This window comes from Entelurus aequoreus, linkage group LG16 (assembly GCF_033978785.1).
Source record: "Entelurus aequoreus isolate RoL-2023_Sb linkage group LG16, RoL_Eaeq_v1.1, whole genome shotgun sequence".
NCBI classification, from domain to species: Eukaryota; Metazoa; Chordata; class Actinopteri; order Syngnathiformes; family Syngnathidae; genus Entelurus; species Entelurus aequoreus.
Genome location: NC_084746.1, coordinates 28,313,989 through 28,334,311, shown reverse-complemented (window position 1 = coordinate 28,334,311; position 20,323 = coordinate 28,313,989). Strand labels below are relative to the sequence as shown.

General features: G+C 38.3%; 1 protein-coding gene across 4 annotated transcripts in view; it reads right to left on the bottom strand.

The window, feature by feature from the left end:
- Window positions 1-11,483: 11,483 nt before the first annotated feature.
- The window catches only part of agap3 (ArfGAP with GTPase domain, ankyrin repeat and PH domain 3), a 425,021-nt gene continuing 416,181 nt past the window's right edge, over window positions 11,484-20,323 (bottom strand). For all 4 annotated transcript variants that reach the window (XM_062022533.1, XM_062022534.1, XM_062022532.1 and 1 more), the window contains exon 18: window positions 11,484-15,540. In XM_062022533.1, coding sequence (XP_061878517.1) covers window positions 15,310-15,540 — 231 coding nt within the window. In that variant the 3' untranslated portion in view covers window positions 11,484-15,309. The remainder of the gene's footprint in view (window positions 15,541-20,323) is intronic.

The window sequence follows — 20,323 nt, the reverse complement described above, 5'->3', positions numbered from 1 at the left end:
GGGCCACATGCGGCCCGTTAAGCTTTTCCATCTGGCCCGCCGGACATTCCCAAATAATTTTTTTAGATCTTTAAGATGGAAAGTGTACCTGCCATTATGACAGTGGTTCTTAACCTGGGTTCGCTCGAACCCTAGGGGTTTTGGTGAGTCGGCCTCAGGGGTTCGGCGGAGGTCAAAACATACCCGACTCATCATGTAAATACAAACTTCTCCCTATCGGCGTATTACGGATACGGCAACAGCTGACTGGTTTGCAGGTGTGTAGTTTGTTGTGAGTTTATGCACTGTGTTGGTTTTGTTGTTTGAACAAGGTAATGTTCATGCACGGTTCATTTTATGCACCAGTAAAAAAACATGGTAACACTTTAGTATGGGAAACATATTCACCATTAATTAGTTGCTTATTAACATGCAAATTAGTAACATATTGGCTCTTAACTAGTCATTATTAAGTACTTATTAATGCCTTATTCGGCATGGCTTTGTTATAACCCTAACCCTCTAACCCTGACCCTAACCCTAACCAAATATATCTAAATTAAGTCTTTATTACTTAAAATATGTTCCTCTAGTGTCCGAATAACTCTAAATTAAGTCGTTGTTACTTAGAATATGTTCCCCATACTAAAGTGTTATCAAAAACATATAACTTTGTCTTGAATTTGAAATGTATTTATTTATTTATTTTTCACTAAAGAAGAGTTCGGTGAATGCGCATTTGAAACTGGTGGGGTTCGGTACCTCCAACAAGGTTAAGAACCACTGCATTATGATGTGCAGTGATGTTTTCAAATGACCGTAAGTCATGAACTATACAAAGTATTTCAATGGTTGAAATCTGCACTTTTGCATGATTACTATGGTCATCTAAGTCACAGCAGCTCAGACGAGGCACCAAGCAGTGTGGGTGGGGAGCGTTTCAACAGAGTGTTTCCAGAGCGGCCAGTCTGAAATGCGGGTGTCAGGGACAGACGCGGAAGGAGATTTTTACAACAAACTTCTAAAGCTTAGTGATGTATCAGATGTATCAGATTGTAGATGTTTTTTTGTTTTTTTTTACACTTCGCGTTCATATTTCGCTGTGTTTGTTGCGTTTTTGTTGTGTTTCGCTTGATTGTAAAATATGTCGATCGAGAGGGGGCGTGACGTTCATATCTTTGAGTTTGAGTTTGAGTTTATGTTGTCAATATTCAGTGTTTTATCGAACATAGATAATATTGTAAATCCCACATTCTTTATTTTCATGTACATTCTGGGTGTCTCATTCAGTAAAAAAAATTCGTTATTAAGGCGGTCTGTCATAACGTTTTTAGCTTTCAGACATTATTGTGAGGTTTTGTATTAGTGATCCTAAAAATAGATTTACCGGCTTCCAGACACATTTTTTTCTCTAAATTTGTCCCCCGAGTCAAAATCATTGCCCAGGCCTGCTGTATACAGTGTAATATATCTGGGAGGGTTCTAATCATTGTATGGTTTACTTACGTATGTATGTATATATATATATATATATATATATATATATATATATATATATATATATATATATATATATATATATATATATATATATACACACAAACCCTGTTTCCATATGAGTTGGGAAATTGTGTTAGATGTAAATATAAACGGAATACAATGATTTGCAAATCATTTTCAACCCATATTCAGTTGAATATGCTACAAAGACAACATATTTGATGTTCAAACTGATAAAAAAAATGTGTTTGCAAATAATCATCAACTTTTGAATTTGCTGCCAGCAACACGTGACAAAGACGTTGGGAAAGGTGGCAATAAATACTGATAAAGTTGAGGAATGCTCATCAAAGACTTATTTGGAACATCCCACAGGTCAACAGGCAAATTGGGAACAGGTGGGTGCCATGATTGGGTATAAAAGTAGCCAGCATCTGTGATGGTATGGGGGTGTATTAGTGCCCAAGGTATGGGTAACTTACACATCTGTGAAGGCGCCATCAATGCTGAAATGTACATACAGGTTTTGGAGCAACATATGTTGCCATCTAAGCAACGTTACCATGGACGCCCCTGCTTATTTCAGCAAGACAATGCCAAGCCACGTGTTACATCAACGTGGCTTCATAGTAAAAGAGTGCGGGTACTAGACTGGCCTGCCTGTAGTCCAGACCTGTCTCCCATTGAAAATGTGTGGCGCATTATGAAGCCTAAAATACCACAACGGAGACCCCCGGAGTGTTGAACAACTTAAGCTGTACATCAAGCAAGAATGGGAAAGAATTCCACCTGAGAAGCTTAGAAAATGTGTCTCCTCAGTTCCCAAACGTTTATTGAGTGTTGTTAAAAGGAAAGGCCATGCAACACAGTGGTGAACATGCCCTTTCCCAACTACTTTGGCACGTGTGGCAGCCATGAAATTGTAAGTTAATTATTATTTGCAAAAAAATTATAAAGTTTATGAGTTTGAACATCAAATATCTTGTCTTTGTAGTGCATTCAATTGAATATGGGTTGAAAAGGATTTGCAAATCATTGTATCCCGTTTATATTTACATCTAACACAATTTCCCAACTCATATGGAAACGGGGTTTTTATATATATATATGTGTATATATGTATATATTATATGAATAGATCAGATTCCAATCCAATTTGGACTACTTTCTGATGTGGCCTGAATCTGATCAGATTTTGAAGCACTTTGGAGCGTTTCGACTGGCAAAAAATATCCAATATGAGTCACTTGAGGGCGAAAAAACTGTGATTTTGGTGTGCAGTGTAAACAGGGTCTGCCACCTGTGTGGAAGAAGGTTTTGGGCAATGGTTTAACCCCCCAGACCCACTTCTCTTCACCCCAATTGACGTATTCTGTGTCACGCCAGACGCTGGTGCTGACATTTTCGCAATTGCTGTGTGAAAGCAAACACAGTTGAGGCGACACTGCTCTGGGTTCTGTGTAAAAGGCTAAATCTTTGCTCGATTTCCATGTGAAAGGAGAGCTTATTAACTTTCTTTCCGAAGTCTGAAGTAGACACAGGATGGAAATATCCTACATTTTGTCAAGCTTCCATGTCAAAATAAAAGCACCTGGCGAGCTACGCGGAGGCCCGAGCGGCGCAGGGTGCGTGGCGTCCACACTCCACTGACGTATGGGCAGATGCATCACATCTCCCAGGATAAACAAGCGCTGGGTTTCATCAGGGCCATCATAGCTTTAATTTGGCTGCCTAATGAGTCAGATCCAGCGGCGGAGATAAGAGTTGTCAGAGGCTCGGCTCTAATGAATTTCTTGCCACTTGTAATCAAGGTTGCCTGTCTGAGAGGAGGGGGGGGGGATGATTAATGGAACCCTGGAGGATTCCCTCGGCCCTCAGCCTTCATTACAGCTAATGCATTCTCAGGCAAATTAACAGAGAAACGCTGGCAAAAGCCAACGGGGGGGAAAAAAGGCGAAGGGGAACGCGGCCGGGTGATGCCAACGTTTATGTCCAACAAAGCCGAGAGAGAGAGAGAGAGGTGAGGAAATGGAGACGTGATCACATGATGATGGAGCTGCGCTTGATGAATGGATGCTGAGGTGTAGGAGGTCTACGGGGGAGAAGCAGGGAGAACATAATTACTAGTTAAAGAGGTTCAAAGGATGTAACAGGAAGCAAATGTCTCTGTAATGTAGCATATGCAAATGAGACAGCTCATTAGGCATCGCCTCTTTAATACAACATTTATGTTGTGATGTTGCATGTTTGGATCAAATGTTGTGCAAATATGAGACATCCATCAGCCTCAGAGACACCTCCGCAATGCAGGAGGTGATTTGTCTGAGAGGAGGTGGGCGGAGCGGAGACCTCCTCGCTGGTTAATGGAACACACAACATGGCTTAAATTGTGGACGGTGATTAGTCACTTCCTGTCTGAGAAGTACGGCGTGGCCAAGAGGGGCAGAGGAGGCCGAAACACGGAGATGATGCAAAGACAAACACAGGATGAAACAAATGCAACAGGAAAATGCTGCCCGATAACGAAAAAAGGTCCTCAACATTTTACAATATCAAAAAGCAATCAATTTGTGTAGCTAGTAATCGTGTTTGAAAAACATTTACCTTTCATTCCAAAAACTTTGTGACGATTGGTCACTTCATTTCCGTTTGTTTCCTGGTTTTTGTATTACTTCCTGTCAGTGCACTGTTTTCTCCTCACCTGCCGTTGATTGGCAGCCGGTCCACACCTGCTGCCAATCAGCATATGTCTATTTATGTTTTCTCTCGAGCACTCCTCAGGGCTCGATGATAACATTCTATGTTTGGAACATCTATGCTAGACTGCTTTATTTTCTGTTTTGCATGAGATTAAAAACTCATCATACCTGCTCTCAGCTCTCCCGGTTCTTGCATCTTGGGGTCACAAAACGGCAGCCATGCGAGTTCCTCACAAACTTTCTTCTTTTCATCCCGCTCATGTCTTCAAAAACAGTCTGGCTCCTGCGTGCTGGAAAAGAAAACATGTCCAATTTACAGTAAAATAAACGAGCAGCTCTGTTGCCCAAATTTTTACATAAAGTAAAATACATTTATGATCATTATTTTCACACCAAATTACTGTAAATTAAAAATCTGTACCATTGTTATTGTCACAGTAAAAACATACATGACATACATACAACATATGTATATATACATATATATGTATATATACATATTGTATACATATATACATATATATATATATATATATATATATATATATATATATATATATATATATATATATATATATATATGTCTTAATTAGATTATCCAAAAAAATAGTGCTCGATACCGTGGTAGAGCGTAATATGTATGTGTGGGAAAAAAAATAGTAAATAGTCTTATGATTTTTTCCCACACATACATATACATATATACAGTATATATATATATTTATATATATATATATATATATATATATATATATATATATATATATATATATATATATATATATATATATATATATATATATATATATATATATATATATATATATATATATATATATATATATATATATATATATATATACTGTATACATATCATATACATATATTTATATATATATATATACACATACATATTGTATACATATATATACACACACATACATATCGTATACATACTGTATATATATATATATATACATGCATATATATATATATATATATATATATATATATATATATATATATATATATATATATATATATATATATATATATATATATATATGTGTGTGTGTGTGTGTGTGTGTATATACATTTTATTTTTATTTAAAAACATTTTTAAAACATTTTGTGGTTTTCTTTGTTTACTCTTATTGTTTAAAGTCTTCAATGATGCATCGGTGCTGAGGAAAGTGCTTACATTGTACACAGTACATCATGAAGTACAGTTGGAGGGGGATTCATATGGCCCCATTTGTCACTGTTTCACCTGACACATGAAACGTGACAAGTTGCACTATCCACTTTAGCCAACAGACGGCAGTAGAGCGTTGAACATCTTGAAATATTTTTTGTGGCAATTCCAACTGTGAACACGGCGTCAGTTGCTATGCAAGGTGGCGCTTTCCATCATTTTCAGCAGAGACCACATTGGAAAATGATTAACCCACCCATGAATCCCTTCCTTACCGTACAGTGCAATATTTTTTTTGGTATAAAATCCTTCTAACACATTCTGCTCCCGAAAGAAGTTGACTTTTTACACCAATTTAGTTTTTGTGTTATTGCAAAGACAGCAGCTGTGAGGAAACATGACTTCACTTCCGAGGCTCTTGTGGAGCGCGACTCAGCGCTTCACATGTGTGAAAGGAGTGTGGGGAGAGGAAGAGGGGCAAGCAGGTGATGAAGCACAGACAATGGTGGTGGGACAAGAGGGAGGAAGAGGATGAAGATATGGCGAGAGGAGATTATCTGCAAATAAGAAGTGGATTAGCACGCGGAGATCTTTCACTTTGGCCTCAGTGACACTAAGCTGCTTCTTTATCTTTAATCCTCTTCTTCGCCTCTGTTGGAGACGCCAGGAAGCAGGAAGTTGATTTTAGTGGAAGAGTCTTCACTGAGCTGACACATCTTCTCCGTGATGGACATGAAGGGAGAAAAGCACTACTGGGCTGGGACCAGCAGGGGTGCTGTTCTTTCATTATCTGCTCATTTGGACATCGACATACAAAGGTTTTGGATAAGAAAACATGCATCCCCCAAAATATGTCAAAATTATCCATCCATTTTCTACCGCTTGTCCCTCTCGGGGCGGCGGGGAGTGCTGGAGTCTATCCCAGCTGCATTTGGGGGTACACCCTGGACAACCATACCATACCATAAGAAGCTGAGAGCTACACTTTTATGGTGTCCTTGTTCTGATGATTAACTTATATGATGACTGTATTATGATGATAGTATATATTTGTACCATGAATTGATTAACGTGGACACCGATTTAAACAAGTTGAAAAACTTATTCGGGTGTTACCATTTAGTGGTCAATTGTACGGAATATGATATGTACTGTGTAAACGTACTGTTTCATATTATGTATTCTCTTCCTTTGCAATCTACTAATAAAAGTTTCAATCAATCAAGTGGCCACCTCATCGCAGACAAACAACATTCACACTCTAGGGCAGGGGTGTCAAACGTACGGCCCGAGGGCCGGATCAGGCCCACGAACAGGTTTTATCCGGCCCGCGGGATGAGTTTGCTAAGGATAAAACTTTACCTGAAATTGTTGAATGAAAGAAACAGCTGTTCTAAATGTGTCCACTGGATGTCGCAATAGCACTTTTTTGTATCTTTGTAGATGATGTTACATGTGTACAAAATAAACCACATGATGTTTTACCACATCAGTCGAGGAAAATGAGCAAACTACATAAATAACATCCTGTAATTTTATTTTGATATTTTTTTTTTATCTTGATAGATTGAAAATGAACACCAATGAGTTGACTGATGAACATTATCACATCATTTATTCAGAAAGTATAAATAACGACAAATAAAGATAGAATACTATTAACCGCAACATGTAAGTGTAAAAAAAACCAACAACATTATGATTTGTACATTTTCAAAATGTGCTTGTTGTCATGATCCGTGGTCCGGATCATGTTTTCATTATGTTCTGTTAGTTTAACTCTACTAGTTCCTGTTTTTTGTGCACTGTTTTGGTTGCCATGGTGGCATATGATTTTCACCTGCCGCTGGTGTTCGGACGCTCACCTGGCTCTAATCAAGAGACTATTTAAACTGCCTTTGCCAGTCAGTCGGCCTGGCGTCATTGCTCGTTTCAGGTCTGATTCTATAGTTATGCTAGTTATTGGTTTCATGCCATAGTTTCATGTTGTTTTATGCCATAGTTATGTTAGTTGTTTGTTTATCGCTATGCTATAGTTTATGCTAGTTGTCTGCTTCACACTATTGTCACGCAACCCTCTATGTAAGTCTTGTTTATTTCATGCCACACTTAGAGAGTTTTTGCCTGTTATTTTGTAGTTAGATTAATAAATATGTTCCTACCTGCAAGCCTTGTCCGGAATAGTCTGTTTGCATCCCGGGAGAACAAACCTTGCAGTAAGCTGCGACCCCTCCGTTATGACACTTGTTCTATTTTTAAACAAAAAAAACAATCTGAAGTTGTCTTTATTTTTAAGTTATCGTGCCGTGATTTTACCAGTTCGGCCCACTTAGGAGTAGATTTTTCTCCATGTGGCCCCCGATTTAAAATGAGTTTGACACCCCTGGTCTAGGGCATACTTGCCAACCTTGAGACCTCCAATATCGGGAGGTGGGGTGGGGTGGGAGGGGGCCTTGGTCGGGGGTGGGGGGCGTGGTTGGGGTGGGGGCGTGGTTAGGGGCGTGGTTAAGAGGAGAGTATATTTACAGCTAGAATTCACCAACTCAAGTATTTCATATATATATATATATATATATATATATATATATATATATATATATACTTGACTTTCAGTGAATTCTAGCTAATATATATATATATATATATATATATATATATATATATATATATATATATATATATATATATAAAAGAAATACTTGAATTTTAGTGTTCATTTATTTACACATATACACACACACACAACACTCATCTACTCATTGTTGTACTTGAAAGTACAATGCTTTGTTAAGGGTTGAATTGTCCATCCTCTTTCTATTCTCTGTCACTATTTTTCTAACCATGCTGAACACCCTCTCTGATGATGCATTGCTGTGTGGCACGCACAAAAGTGCTTTCATCAAATGCACGAGAGTGTGGAATCTTCCATCTCTCCCTAGCATGGCCCAAAACCGGTCAATCCTTGCTTCCTGGGGAAGATCTTCCCTGGCAAGCATTGATTGATTGATTGATTGAGACTTTTATTAGTAGGTTGCACAGTGAAGTACATATTCCGTACAATTGACCACTAAATGGTAACACCCGAATAAGTTTTTCAACTTGTTTAAGTCGGGGTCCACTTAAATTGATTCATGATACAGATATATACTATCATATATACTATCATCATAATACAGTCATCACACAAGATAATCACATTTAATTATTTACATTATTTACAATCAAGCAATTGGTACTCCAGTACTTGTACCTGGAGGCTGGTCAGGTCCAATCGCAGCTGCGGCAGACTTTTTTTTGGGGGGGGCGTGGCCTCCAGCTCCGGCTGAATACCGGGAGTTTGTCGGGAGAAAATCTCTGTCGGGAGGTTGTCGGGAGAGGCGCTGAATATCGGGATTCTCCCGCTAAAAACGGGAGGGTTGGCAAGTATGCTCTAGGGCCGGTTTAAAATGACAAAATAGTTTTGAACTAAAACATAATAGTTATTAGATTTTTCTTAAATAGTTAAATTCCAAAATTGTGTTTTTATTTGTGGGGAAAAAAAGAAAACTTTTTTTCTAATCTGAGGTAAAAGTTGACATTTATCAACAACACCCAGAGACGTCGGGTGTTGTTGGCTCGGCTGGGCTCGAGCTCATCTAAGATGGACTGATGCAAAGTGGAGATGTGTTCTGTGGTTTGACGAGTCCAAAATTGTTTTTTCCATCTGTTTTTAGTGGTGTAAAAAGTTAAATATTCTGACAAAAATTTCGAATTCAGTTAAGAAAGTTTTTCTTTTTTTTAAAAAAAAACCCTGAAATCTGAATTTAATGTTACAAACAAAAATCAAAACTGAAGTTCAAAATTTATTTTTCCAAACAAAACAAAACAGACTAAAATAAACGTTCTTGAAGCCTGCTTATTTCGACACTCTGAGGACTGGCTGACATCCCCAAAAAAACCTTATCAGTGAAATTGAAACTGAAACTAAAACCACTGCTTCCACATTTCCTTGTTACTTTTACTAGAGACAGATGGATAATTAAAGATTTTTGTTGGAGTTGCTGTAAAATATACAGTTCTGTCCGCCCAGATTAAAATGAGGGAAGTCCCGATCAGATATTGATATCGGTCCGATATCAGCAAAAAACGACACCCACTGACTGGCATGTCAAATGTTCGATACAGGAAGTCCTGCAGCACGTTTACTTTGCAAAGCTTAGTCAAATCATTCACATAAGGTAAACATGGTAGGCTATAGGCTACTAGGAGCTTGCAGCTACACAACAGATAAGCACACAACAGCACTCAGGCTAGACTAACTAATAAGTGCCCCTTAATTAAACAATATTGCAGTCTAAAACAGCACATTAGTCATTATAAACAAGTATCAAATAATTATAGTTGCACATTACTTAAACATACAAAGTCTCGAAGGCAGAATTTTATTAGAAAGTATCCAGTAACAAATGTGTCTGCATCATTCGACTTATCATTCTGAGCTTAACTTAATAAATTATTGTGGCCACTAGGTGTTGCCTGAAACAATTACCCCTCCGATTTACTTAAAGACAGGATAAGTCCATTCCAGTTAATAATACATATATTAGTGTTTTTAATACCTACTATTCTTCTGAGTAATTTCACCTGATCAAACCTTCTCTAATATTTTACACAGCAAAATAAAAATATGTATGATTCGTGATGATATTTCGGATTAAATAGCGGTCCGTAATATTATCAAAAGGTTCAGAGAAACTGTAAAATCACTGCACGTAAGCGATGATATTACGGACCTTCCATCCCTCAGGCGATACTGCATTAAAAAGTGACATCAGTGTGTAAAGGATATCAACACATGGGCTCAAGAACACTTCAGAAAACCACTGTCAGTAACTACAGTTAATTGCTACATCTGTAAGTGCAAGTTAAAACTCTACTATGCAAAGTGAAAGCCATTTATCAACAACACCCAGAAACGCCGCCGGTTTCGCTGGGCCCAAGCTCATCTAGGATTGGCTGATGCAAAGTGGAAAAGTGTTCTGTGGTCTGATGAGTCCACATTTCAAATTGTTTTCGGAAACTGTGGACATTGTGTCCTACGGACCAAAGAGGAAAAGAACCATCCGGATTGTTATAGGCGCAAAGAAGCCAGAATCTGTGATGGTATGGAGGTGTATTAGTGCCCAAGACATGGGTAACTTACACATCTGTGAAGGCGCCATTAAAGCTGAAAGGTACATACAGGTTTTGGAGCAACATATGTTGCCATCCAAGCAACGTTACCATGGACGCCCCTGCTTATTTCAGCAAGACAATGCCAAGCCACGTGTTACAACAGCGTGGCTTCGTAGTAGAAGCGTGTGGGTACTAGACTGGCCTGCCTGTAGTCCAGACATGTCTCCCATTGAAAATGTGTGGCACAATATGAAGCCTAAAATACCACAACGGAGACCCCCGGACTGTTGAACAACTTAAGCTGCACAACAAGCCAGAATGGGAAAGAATTCCGCCTGAAAAGTTTAAAAAATTGGTCTCCTCAGTTCCCAAACGTTTACTGAGTCTTGTTAAAAGGAAAGGCCATGTACCACAGTGGTAAAAATGTCCCTGTGCCAACTTTTTTGCTGCCATTAAATTCTAAGTTAATTATTTGCAAAAAAAAATTACGTTTCGCCGTTCCAACATTAAATATCTTGTCTTTGCAGTCTATTCAAAGAATATAAATACCCAAGACATGGGTAACATACACATCTGTGAAGGCACCATTAATGCTGAAAGGTACATACAGGTTTTGGAGCAACATATGTTGCCATCCAAGCAACGTTATCATTGACGCCCCTGCTTATTTCAGCAAGACAATGCCAAACCACTTGTTACGACAGCGTGGCTTCATAGTAAAAGAGTGCGGGTACTAGACTGGCCTGCCTGTAGTCCAGACCTGAATCCTGGTTATTAAGGCAATGTTTTTATTTTGCGCTGAACAGGAAGTAATGTTTTATTCACGCTGCTTAGACAATACTACAACACACGTCGACTCAATTTCATTGTCAAATATGGACAAACATTTGGAACATTTAGCGAGAGATCCTCCTACAAAAGAAAACAGGAAGCAGGGAGTAGGAATAAAGGAGTAGTAGCGTGCAGTACTTGTTTTCCCCTGAAGGAGGGGAAGGCTGCATGGTTTTATTGAATGTTTATTAATGAGTCAACAGTCAGCCAAGCACACAACAAGTTTTACTCTTTAGCTTTTTGCTTCAACGTCATAAAGAAATAAGAAAAATCAACAAGAAACGAACCCAAATAAAAAATATTTACATACTGCATTATAAATATGTCAAATGTACATCATTATACACAAGTAGCAAAGATGGCCGTGTTGGGGCCAAAACATGGCGAGTACCGTTCCAAACAGAAATGGAGAAACAAACAAAAGCAACATATGAAAATATGGCTTGTGGTTCAAGAGGCTTTTTGAGCCAAAAGCAGTTTTGTTCCATCAAATATTTACAAGACTTCAATGTTGAGGGGGGACAAATACGCTGACTACACTATTTGGAATAAACAAGTCCTAAATAACAATAAGGCCAGTATTACAGTACAAAGTTACAGTACGTCTAACAATGCAATCTGCTGGAGTCCGTGGCTGCAAACATGGAATCTTTGTGGGAACGTTCCCTGACTAAAGTCTCCTCAGTTCTGCTTGTGAGACATTAAAGTCACGGTTAAAGCAGCAGTTTGCTGAAATGACCAAGTCACCCCATGGCCTGTTTGGGTCTTTGGAAACAAACCTGCTTGTTATCACTGCGGTCCGATGGAAAAAAAGCACGCATCGTCACTTTTATCAAGAGGGTTTGTTTAAGAACTTATTTCACTTTCAAATTCAGTCACAAAATGTTGATTTGGCCAAGAAAGGAAATAATTCATCGGACTAAAATGGTTCGGTTTGGACAATAAGAAAACATCTATCTTGGAATTTCAGTTTTCAGATATGAAACTGTCAAGATAAAACGCTCTGCATAAAAAAAATTAAATAATCAAAAATTAGACCCAAAAGGGACAAGCGGTATAAAATGGATGGGATGGATAGACCATTTTTTTAATATGAAAAGAAAACTTCCATCCATCCATTTTCTACTGTTTGTCCCTTTTGGGGTTGCGAGGGGTGCTGGAGCCTATCTCAGCTCCATTCGGGCGGTAGGCTTATTTGAGATAAATATTTATTTATATAACTTTTAACCAAAAAACAAAACATTTTGGGTCCGTACTCATTCCGTTCATTCTATTTCCAATTCTGCAACGCAAATCAAAAAACAAAATTAGGGCAGTTTTTAAATTTTTGTTATATATGGCAGATTGTGGTTGATTTTCATTAAAATATTGCCATAAAATTAGATTTTGTGCTGTTTTCCTTTTATGGATTGTATTTTTCCAGATAAACACAAAAATAGAATAAATGTTCATCCAAAATTCAAAAATGTGTGTTTATCTGTGTGATGAAAAATTGAACCGGAAGCAGTATTTTAGCTTTTCCTTCACGTTTAGCATGTTTTTAGCATAACACTAACATCTGTGGTCCGTGTACCTTCCGTACATTCTATTTCAAAATCTGAAACGTAAATAAAAAAAACTAAATTAGGGCCGTTTTTCTTTTTTTTATTATATACGGCAGATTTTAAAACAAACAAAAAGAGAGTTGATTTTCATTAAAATATTGCCTTGAAACTGGATTTTGAGATGTTTTCCTTTTATGGATTTTATTTTTTCCAGATAAACACAAAAATCTAATATATGTTCATCCAAAATGCAAAAATGCGTGTTTATGTGTGTGAGACAAATTGAACCGGAAGCAGTATTTTAGCTTTTCCTTCACGTTTAGCATGTTTTTAGCATAACGCTAACATCTTTGTTCAGCGGGAGTTCTATTGTCCTTTTAAAAAGTGTCATTAAACAGTTGTCCAACTTTTGTTTCAGAAATGAAAAGAGGAAAAATGGTCTGAAATGTGTTTTTTGATTTGCATTTAAGAATTGGAAATAGAATGACCATTTTGGAAATGTAATTTTGTGTTTTGTTCAAAAAAGTTGAATTCTTAGAAGGAAAAAAACAAAAACAGATCCAAAAATATATTTTTATATAAAAAAAAAGATGAGAAAAATGAAATTTCTATTTGAAAAAAATTCTACAATTATTATTTCAGTTCCAAAGTTGTTTTCAGACAAAAAGAAAAAAAAAATCCTAATAAAAAGTTGAAAATTCAGATAAACATTTTTTTTTAACTTATATATTTTCCACAATAGTTTTTCAAGATAAAACAACAATAAAGGTGCCAGCGTTATGTTACACAATGCAAATATTAGATTTTCAGCTCCTTAATGTTCTGTTAAAAAATGGATTTGTTAATCCGTAAAAAAAAATCTGGAATTAAAATTTTCTGTTTCAACATTTTTTTGTGAGCAAGAACAAGGATCCAAATACATTTTTTAAAATTTAGACGATTTTTGTATCTTACATTTTTTTCCCCAAAAAAAATTGTTTTTCAAGAAGAGATGGCTCAGGTGGTAGAGCGGCCGGCCAGAAAACTTCCTGGTTTGAATCAAGCTTTTGCCATCCTAGTCACTGCCGTTGTGTCCTTGGGCAAGACACGTCACCCACACTGGCCTAATTGTAGTTCAACCTCTAGATAATGGGTTCCACACTGTAAAGCGCTTCGAGTCATTAGAGAAAAAGCGCTATATAAAAATGACTTACTCTTCAATGAACAGTGTTCAGGATACAAAATGCTTTGCTGTTTGGAGAAAAAAAAAATTCAATTCCAAATTGTTTTTCTAAATAAAAACAGCCGAAATGAAATTTGACAAAAAAATATATTTTTACGTGAAAACATTTCAGCATTAAACATTTTTTTTGGGGAAACAAATGTAATCCAAATAAAAAGTTTAAAATCCAGATGTACAAAAACCATATGAACTTACATTTCTTACCAAAAATAGTTTGTAGCATACAATAATTTCTATAATTGAAGACAGAAACGTGATACGTGCTTTTCATCCATCCATCCATTTTCTACCGCTTGTCCCTTTCAGGGCTCGCGGGGGGTGCTGGAGCCTATCTCAGCTGCATTCATCCAACAGATAACGTAAGCAAACGCAAAAATTTTTTTTTTCCTTTTGTTTAAATCGCCCAAACTTTACATTTTTGTCCAAAATCCTACTAAATTCCTCCCTTAGTGATGAAATAATAATAAAAAAGTTGTTCTTGATTAGCAAACTAGACAAAAGAATTGTGTTGTGCGTTAAAGAACAGTCGCCACGGTAACCCTCACGAAAGGCCGGTGAACGCGGAGGAAAAAGCACAAATTGGTCACAGTGTGAACTTTGTGGCCTCCGCCTTCAAAACTCAACAAAAAAAATGTAAAAATTCAACATTGGCTTCGTTTGCACCTGAACGTCTCATCTGGAGTCACTCCAACGCATCTTTTTGCTTCGCAGGCTGACAGGAAAGGTGGCGCGGACGCAAAGAGGAGGGGCTTACGTTGGGTTTTAATGAGGCTAAAAATACACAGCTGATGAGGTCACTCACTTGTACATGGGACTCACTGTCATCACACAAAGTGGCGTCTGGCGACAAAGACGTGGTAATGACACCAAACCGACGCTCTCAATCAAGTGTGAATGAGTGGTGATTGAAGAGGCTACGGCGTGGCCATAAAACATCGGCGGCGTCTTCATTCCTTCAGTCGGTCACGTGCGCGTTACGTCGAGGACGGTCGTCGCCTTCCTTCCAATCACCTCCTTTATTCACCTCGCCATTATTTGCTGAGTGTTTGTTGTCGTTATTCGGAGCGTTTCATTCTCCTGGCGCACGATTAGTTACATGGAGGTGAAAGGGAAAAAAAAACAACATTTAAAGCTCCAAGACCAAGAAGAAAAAGTCCATCGTGGAGACGAGGGGGCGGAGTTAGTCTACATGATGCTGATGCTGCGGTTCAGCTCGCACTGAGCGTTGTTGTTGATGTTGGGGTTGGCGTTGCGGTTGCTGATGTTTCCTCCTGCGGGCGTCGACGTCAGACCGCCGGCGTCGTTGGGGCAGCCGTGTTGGAGCAAGATGTCGGCGCACTCCTGGCTGCCGGCTCGCCTGCCGTAGGACAGCGGCGTCTGGCCGCGGGCGTCCCGGCTTTTCACGTCCACGCCGTACTGTTAGGAGGAAAACATCAATATTTAACATTAGACTTGACAATATCATTCATTTATCCCTAAACAATAACACGTACACAAAAGTTATTATTATTAATATTTTTTTAAGTATTTCTTTCACTTCATTAAAGTATTTTAACCTTTGATGTACTAGAAGTTTAGCCCGGTTGAATAATAAAAATGTTAATTTATCATGTTATTTTTTTGGTGCCATTTTTACAAATACTTATTTAATGTATTACCTATTTATGTAGCCATTTAAAATAACCCATTTAAACTATACAGTATTTTAAAAACATCATCAAATGAAAACTCTTATAAACACATTTTTTGATAACTACCTTGGAATTGAGATTAAAATAATAGTGAAGTGAAGTGAATTACATTTATATAGCGCTTTTTCTCAAGTGACTCAAAGCGCTTTACATTGTGAAACCCAATATCTAAGTTACATTTAAACCAGTGTGGGTGGCACTGGGAGCAGGTGGGTAAAGTGTCTTGCCCAAGGACACAACGGCAGTGACTAGGATGGCGGAAGCGGGGATCGAACCTGCAACCCTCAAGTTGCTGGCACTCTACCAACCGAGCTATACCCCCTTATACCGCTATACCGGATTAAATTACCAAAGAAAATATATATTTACACATTTTTTATTCTATTAGCTATTTATTTAGGCAGTTCAAATAACACTTTTGGACTACAATTTAAAAAATATATATTTGATCACTACCTTGGAATTTAAATTTAAAAAAAAAATTCAACATATAAGATGCAGTGATGAGGTGGCGACTTGTCCAGGGTGTACCCTGCCTTCCGCCCGATTGTAGCTGAGATAGGCTCCAGCGCCCCCCGCGACCCCAAAGAGAATAAACGGTAGAAAATGGATAGATGGAACATATTAGATGACTAAAGAAAATATCTTTCGACATATTTTATTATCCTATTTATTAAACCAATTTTTTTTTTTTACTTAAAAAAACCCCCCAAGAAACTCAAATTGCCATTTTTTCGATAATCCCCTTGGAATTTAGATTAAAAAATAATTCAACATATTAGATGACTAAAGAAAATGTATTCTATTTATAATCTATTTACAATTTTTGTTGATTTCATGACTAATTTATTTTACCAAAAAAAATGAAAAAATGTAAACAACATTTTTTGAAAACCTAATAAAATAAATTGGAATCGACAATGTTTTTGAAGACTAGCTTGGCATTTTGATTAAAAAAATAATTAAACATATTAGATGACTAAAGAAAATATCTATTTACATATTTATATTTTAATACCTATATTTTTAAGCAATTAAAATGACCAATTTTTTACCTTTATTTTTCAGGATACAATTAAAAACTTGAAATTACAATTTTTGGATAACTACCTCGAAATAAAGATAAAACATGATTAAAACATTAGATGACTAAAGAAAATATCTATTTATGTATTTTCTTATTTGATTTCCTGTTTATTTAAACAATTAAATAATTTAAACAGCACTTTTTAAAAACATAATAAAATAAAAACTGGAATTGACAAATCCATAAATACCTTGGAATTTAGATTAAACAAATAATTCAACATATTAGATAACTAGGGACAATATCTACTTACATATTCATATTCTTTTAAATTATTTAGTTAACTAACTAAATTAACCAATTCAAACTATGTGTATATATATATATATATATATATATATATATATATATATATATATATATATATATATATATATATATATATATATATATATATATATATATATATACATATATATATATATATACTGTATATACTTAATAAATTAAAATAATTGAAACATTTGTTCAAACTACGGTACTTTAGAATTCAGATGAACAGAGTTCAACACAATAGATAACTAAAGAAATTACCTATTTACCGTACATATTTTTTAAATATGAAACAATATGACTAAATCTGCATAAACATTTTGTTTATCTAGTTAATATTTTAGTGTTTTTGCACATTTGAAAAATACGTAAAACATTTTTACAAATATATACGATAACGCATGACGGAATTATTAAGTGAGTAAAAATAAAAATGGTTTTTGATTGAATACGTGTACATGGAAAAAATATGTATTTAATATTTTTTTGCATATTTAAAATATATAATACAAATGCCTTTTAATACAATGCATGATTGAATAAATGTGCATTGGATATATATATATATATATATATAGATATGTATATATATATATGGGTGGTGAGCCCATTGGAGGGGGGACCCACGTTGCCTCTTCGGGCTGTCCGCCTGGTGGCTGGGGACAGGCCCGGCCACCAGGCGCTCGCCATCGTGCCCCACCTCCGGGCCTGGCTCCAGAGGGGGGCCCCGGTGACCCGCGTCGGGGCGAGGGAAATCTGGGTTCCTTGTTTTTATCTTTCATTGAGGTCTTCGAGCTGCTCTTTGTCTGATCCCTCACCTAGGACCAGTTTGCCTTGGGAGTATCGGACTGTCTGATTGTGGCGGTCCTCTCCCTGTATGATCAGTGCCGGCAGTAAGTCGGACACGTTTCCAGTGAGGGTTGGACTCCGCCAAGGCTGCCCTTTGTCACCGATTCTGTTCATAACTTTTATGGACAGAATTTCTAGGCGCAGTCAGGGCGTTGAGGGGATCTGGTTTGGTGGCTGCAGGATTAGGTCTCTGCTTTTTGCAGATGATGTGGTCCTGATGGCTTCATCTGGCCAGGATTTTCAGCTCTCACTGGATCGGTTCGCAGCTGAGTGTGAAGCGACTGGGATGAGAATCAGCACCTCCAAGTCCGAGTCCATGGTTCTCGCCCGGAAAAGGGTGGAGTGCCATCTCCGGGTTGGGGAGGAGACCCTGCCCCAAGTGGAGGAGTTCAAGTACCTTGGAGTCTTGTTCACGAGTGGGGGAAGAGTGGATCGTGAGATCGACAGGCGGATCGGTGCGGCGTCTTCAGTAATGCGGACGCTGTATCGATCCGTTGTGGTGAAGAAGGAGCTGAGCCGGTAGGCAAAGCTCTCAATTTACCGGTCGATCTACGTTCCCATCCTCACCTATGGTCATGAGCTTTGGGTTATGACCGAAAGAACAAGATCACGGGTACAAGCGGCCGAAATGAGTTTCCTCCGCCGGGTGGCGGGGCTCTCCCTTAGAGATAGGGTGAGAAGCTCTGCCATCCGGGGGGAGCTCAAAGTAAAGCCGCTGCTCCTCCGCATCGAGAGGAGCCAGTTGAGGTGGTTAGGGCATCTGGTCAGGATGCCACCCAAACGCCTCCCTAGGGAGGTGTTTAGGGCACGTCCGACCGGTAGGAGGCCACGGGGAAGACCCAGGACACGTTGGGAAGACTATGTCTCCCGGCTGGCCTGGGAACGCCTCGGGATCCCCCGGGAAAGAGCTGGACGAAGTGGCTGGGGAGAGGGAAGTCTGGGTTTCCCTGCTTAGGCTGCTGCCCCCGCGACCCGACCTCGGATAAGCGGAAGAAGATGGATGGATGGATGGATGGATATATATATATACATACAGTCGTGGTCAAAAGTTTACATACACTTGTAAAGAACATAATGTCATGGCTGTCTTGAGTTTCCAATAATTTCTACAACTCTTATTTTTTTGTGATAGAGTGATTGGAGCACATACTTGTTCATGAAGTTTGGTTCTTTTATGAATTTATTATGGATCTACTGGAAATGTGACCAAATCTGCTGGGTCAAAAGTATACATATAGTTCTAGCCTGATTTAGCCATTCCTTTACCACTTTTGACGTGTGTTTGGGGTCATTGTCCTGTTGGCACACCCAACTGCGCCCAAGACCCAACCTCCGGGTTTAGGTTGTCCTGAAGAATTTGGAAGTAATCCTCCTTTTTCATTGTCCCATTTAAAGCACCAGTTCCATTGGCAGCAAAACAGGCCCAGAGCATAATACTACCACCACCATGCTTGTCGGTGGGCATGGTCTTCCTGGGAATAAAGGCCTCACCTTTGCTCTTCCAAACATATTGCTGGCTATTGTGGCCAAACAGCTCAATTTTTATTCCCAGGAACACCAATTCCTACCATCAAGCATGGTGGTGGTAGTATTGTGCTCTGGGCCTGTTTTGCTGCCAATGAAACTGGTGCTTTAAATGGGACAATGACAAAGGAGGATTACCTCCAAAGGTGCGGCGTGGCGAAGTTGGTAGAGTGGCCGTGCCAGCAATCGGAGGGTTGCTGGCTACTGGGGTTCAATCCCCACCTTCTACCATCCTAGTCACGTTCGTTGTGTCCTTGGACAAGACACTTCACCCTTGCTCCTGATGGCTGCTGGTTAGCGCCTTGCATGGCAGCTCCCGCCATCAGTGTGTGAATGTGTGTGTGAATGGGTGAATGTGGTAATACTGTCAAAGCGCTTTGAGTACCTTGAAGGTAGAAAAGCGCTATACAAGTATAACCCATTAATCATTATTTATTTAAATTCTTCAGGACAACCTAAAATCATCAGCCCAGAGGTTGGGTCTTGGGCCCAGTTGGGTGTTCTAACAGGACAATGACCCCAAACACACATCAAAAGTGGTAAAGGAATGGCTAAATCAGGCTACAATTAAGGTTTTAGAATGGCCTTCCCAAAGTCCTGACTTAAACGTGTGGACAATGCTGAAGAAACAAGTCCGTGTCAGAAAAGCAACAAATTTAGCTGCACCAATTTTGTCAAGAGGAGTGGTCAAAAATTCAACCAGAAGCTTGTGGATGGCTACCAAAAGCGCCTTATTGCAGTGAAACTTGCCAAGGGATATGTAACCAAATATTAA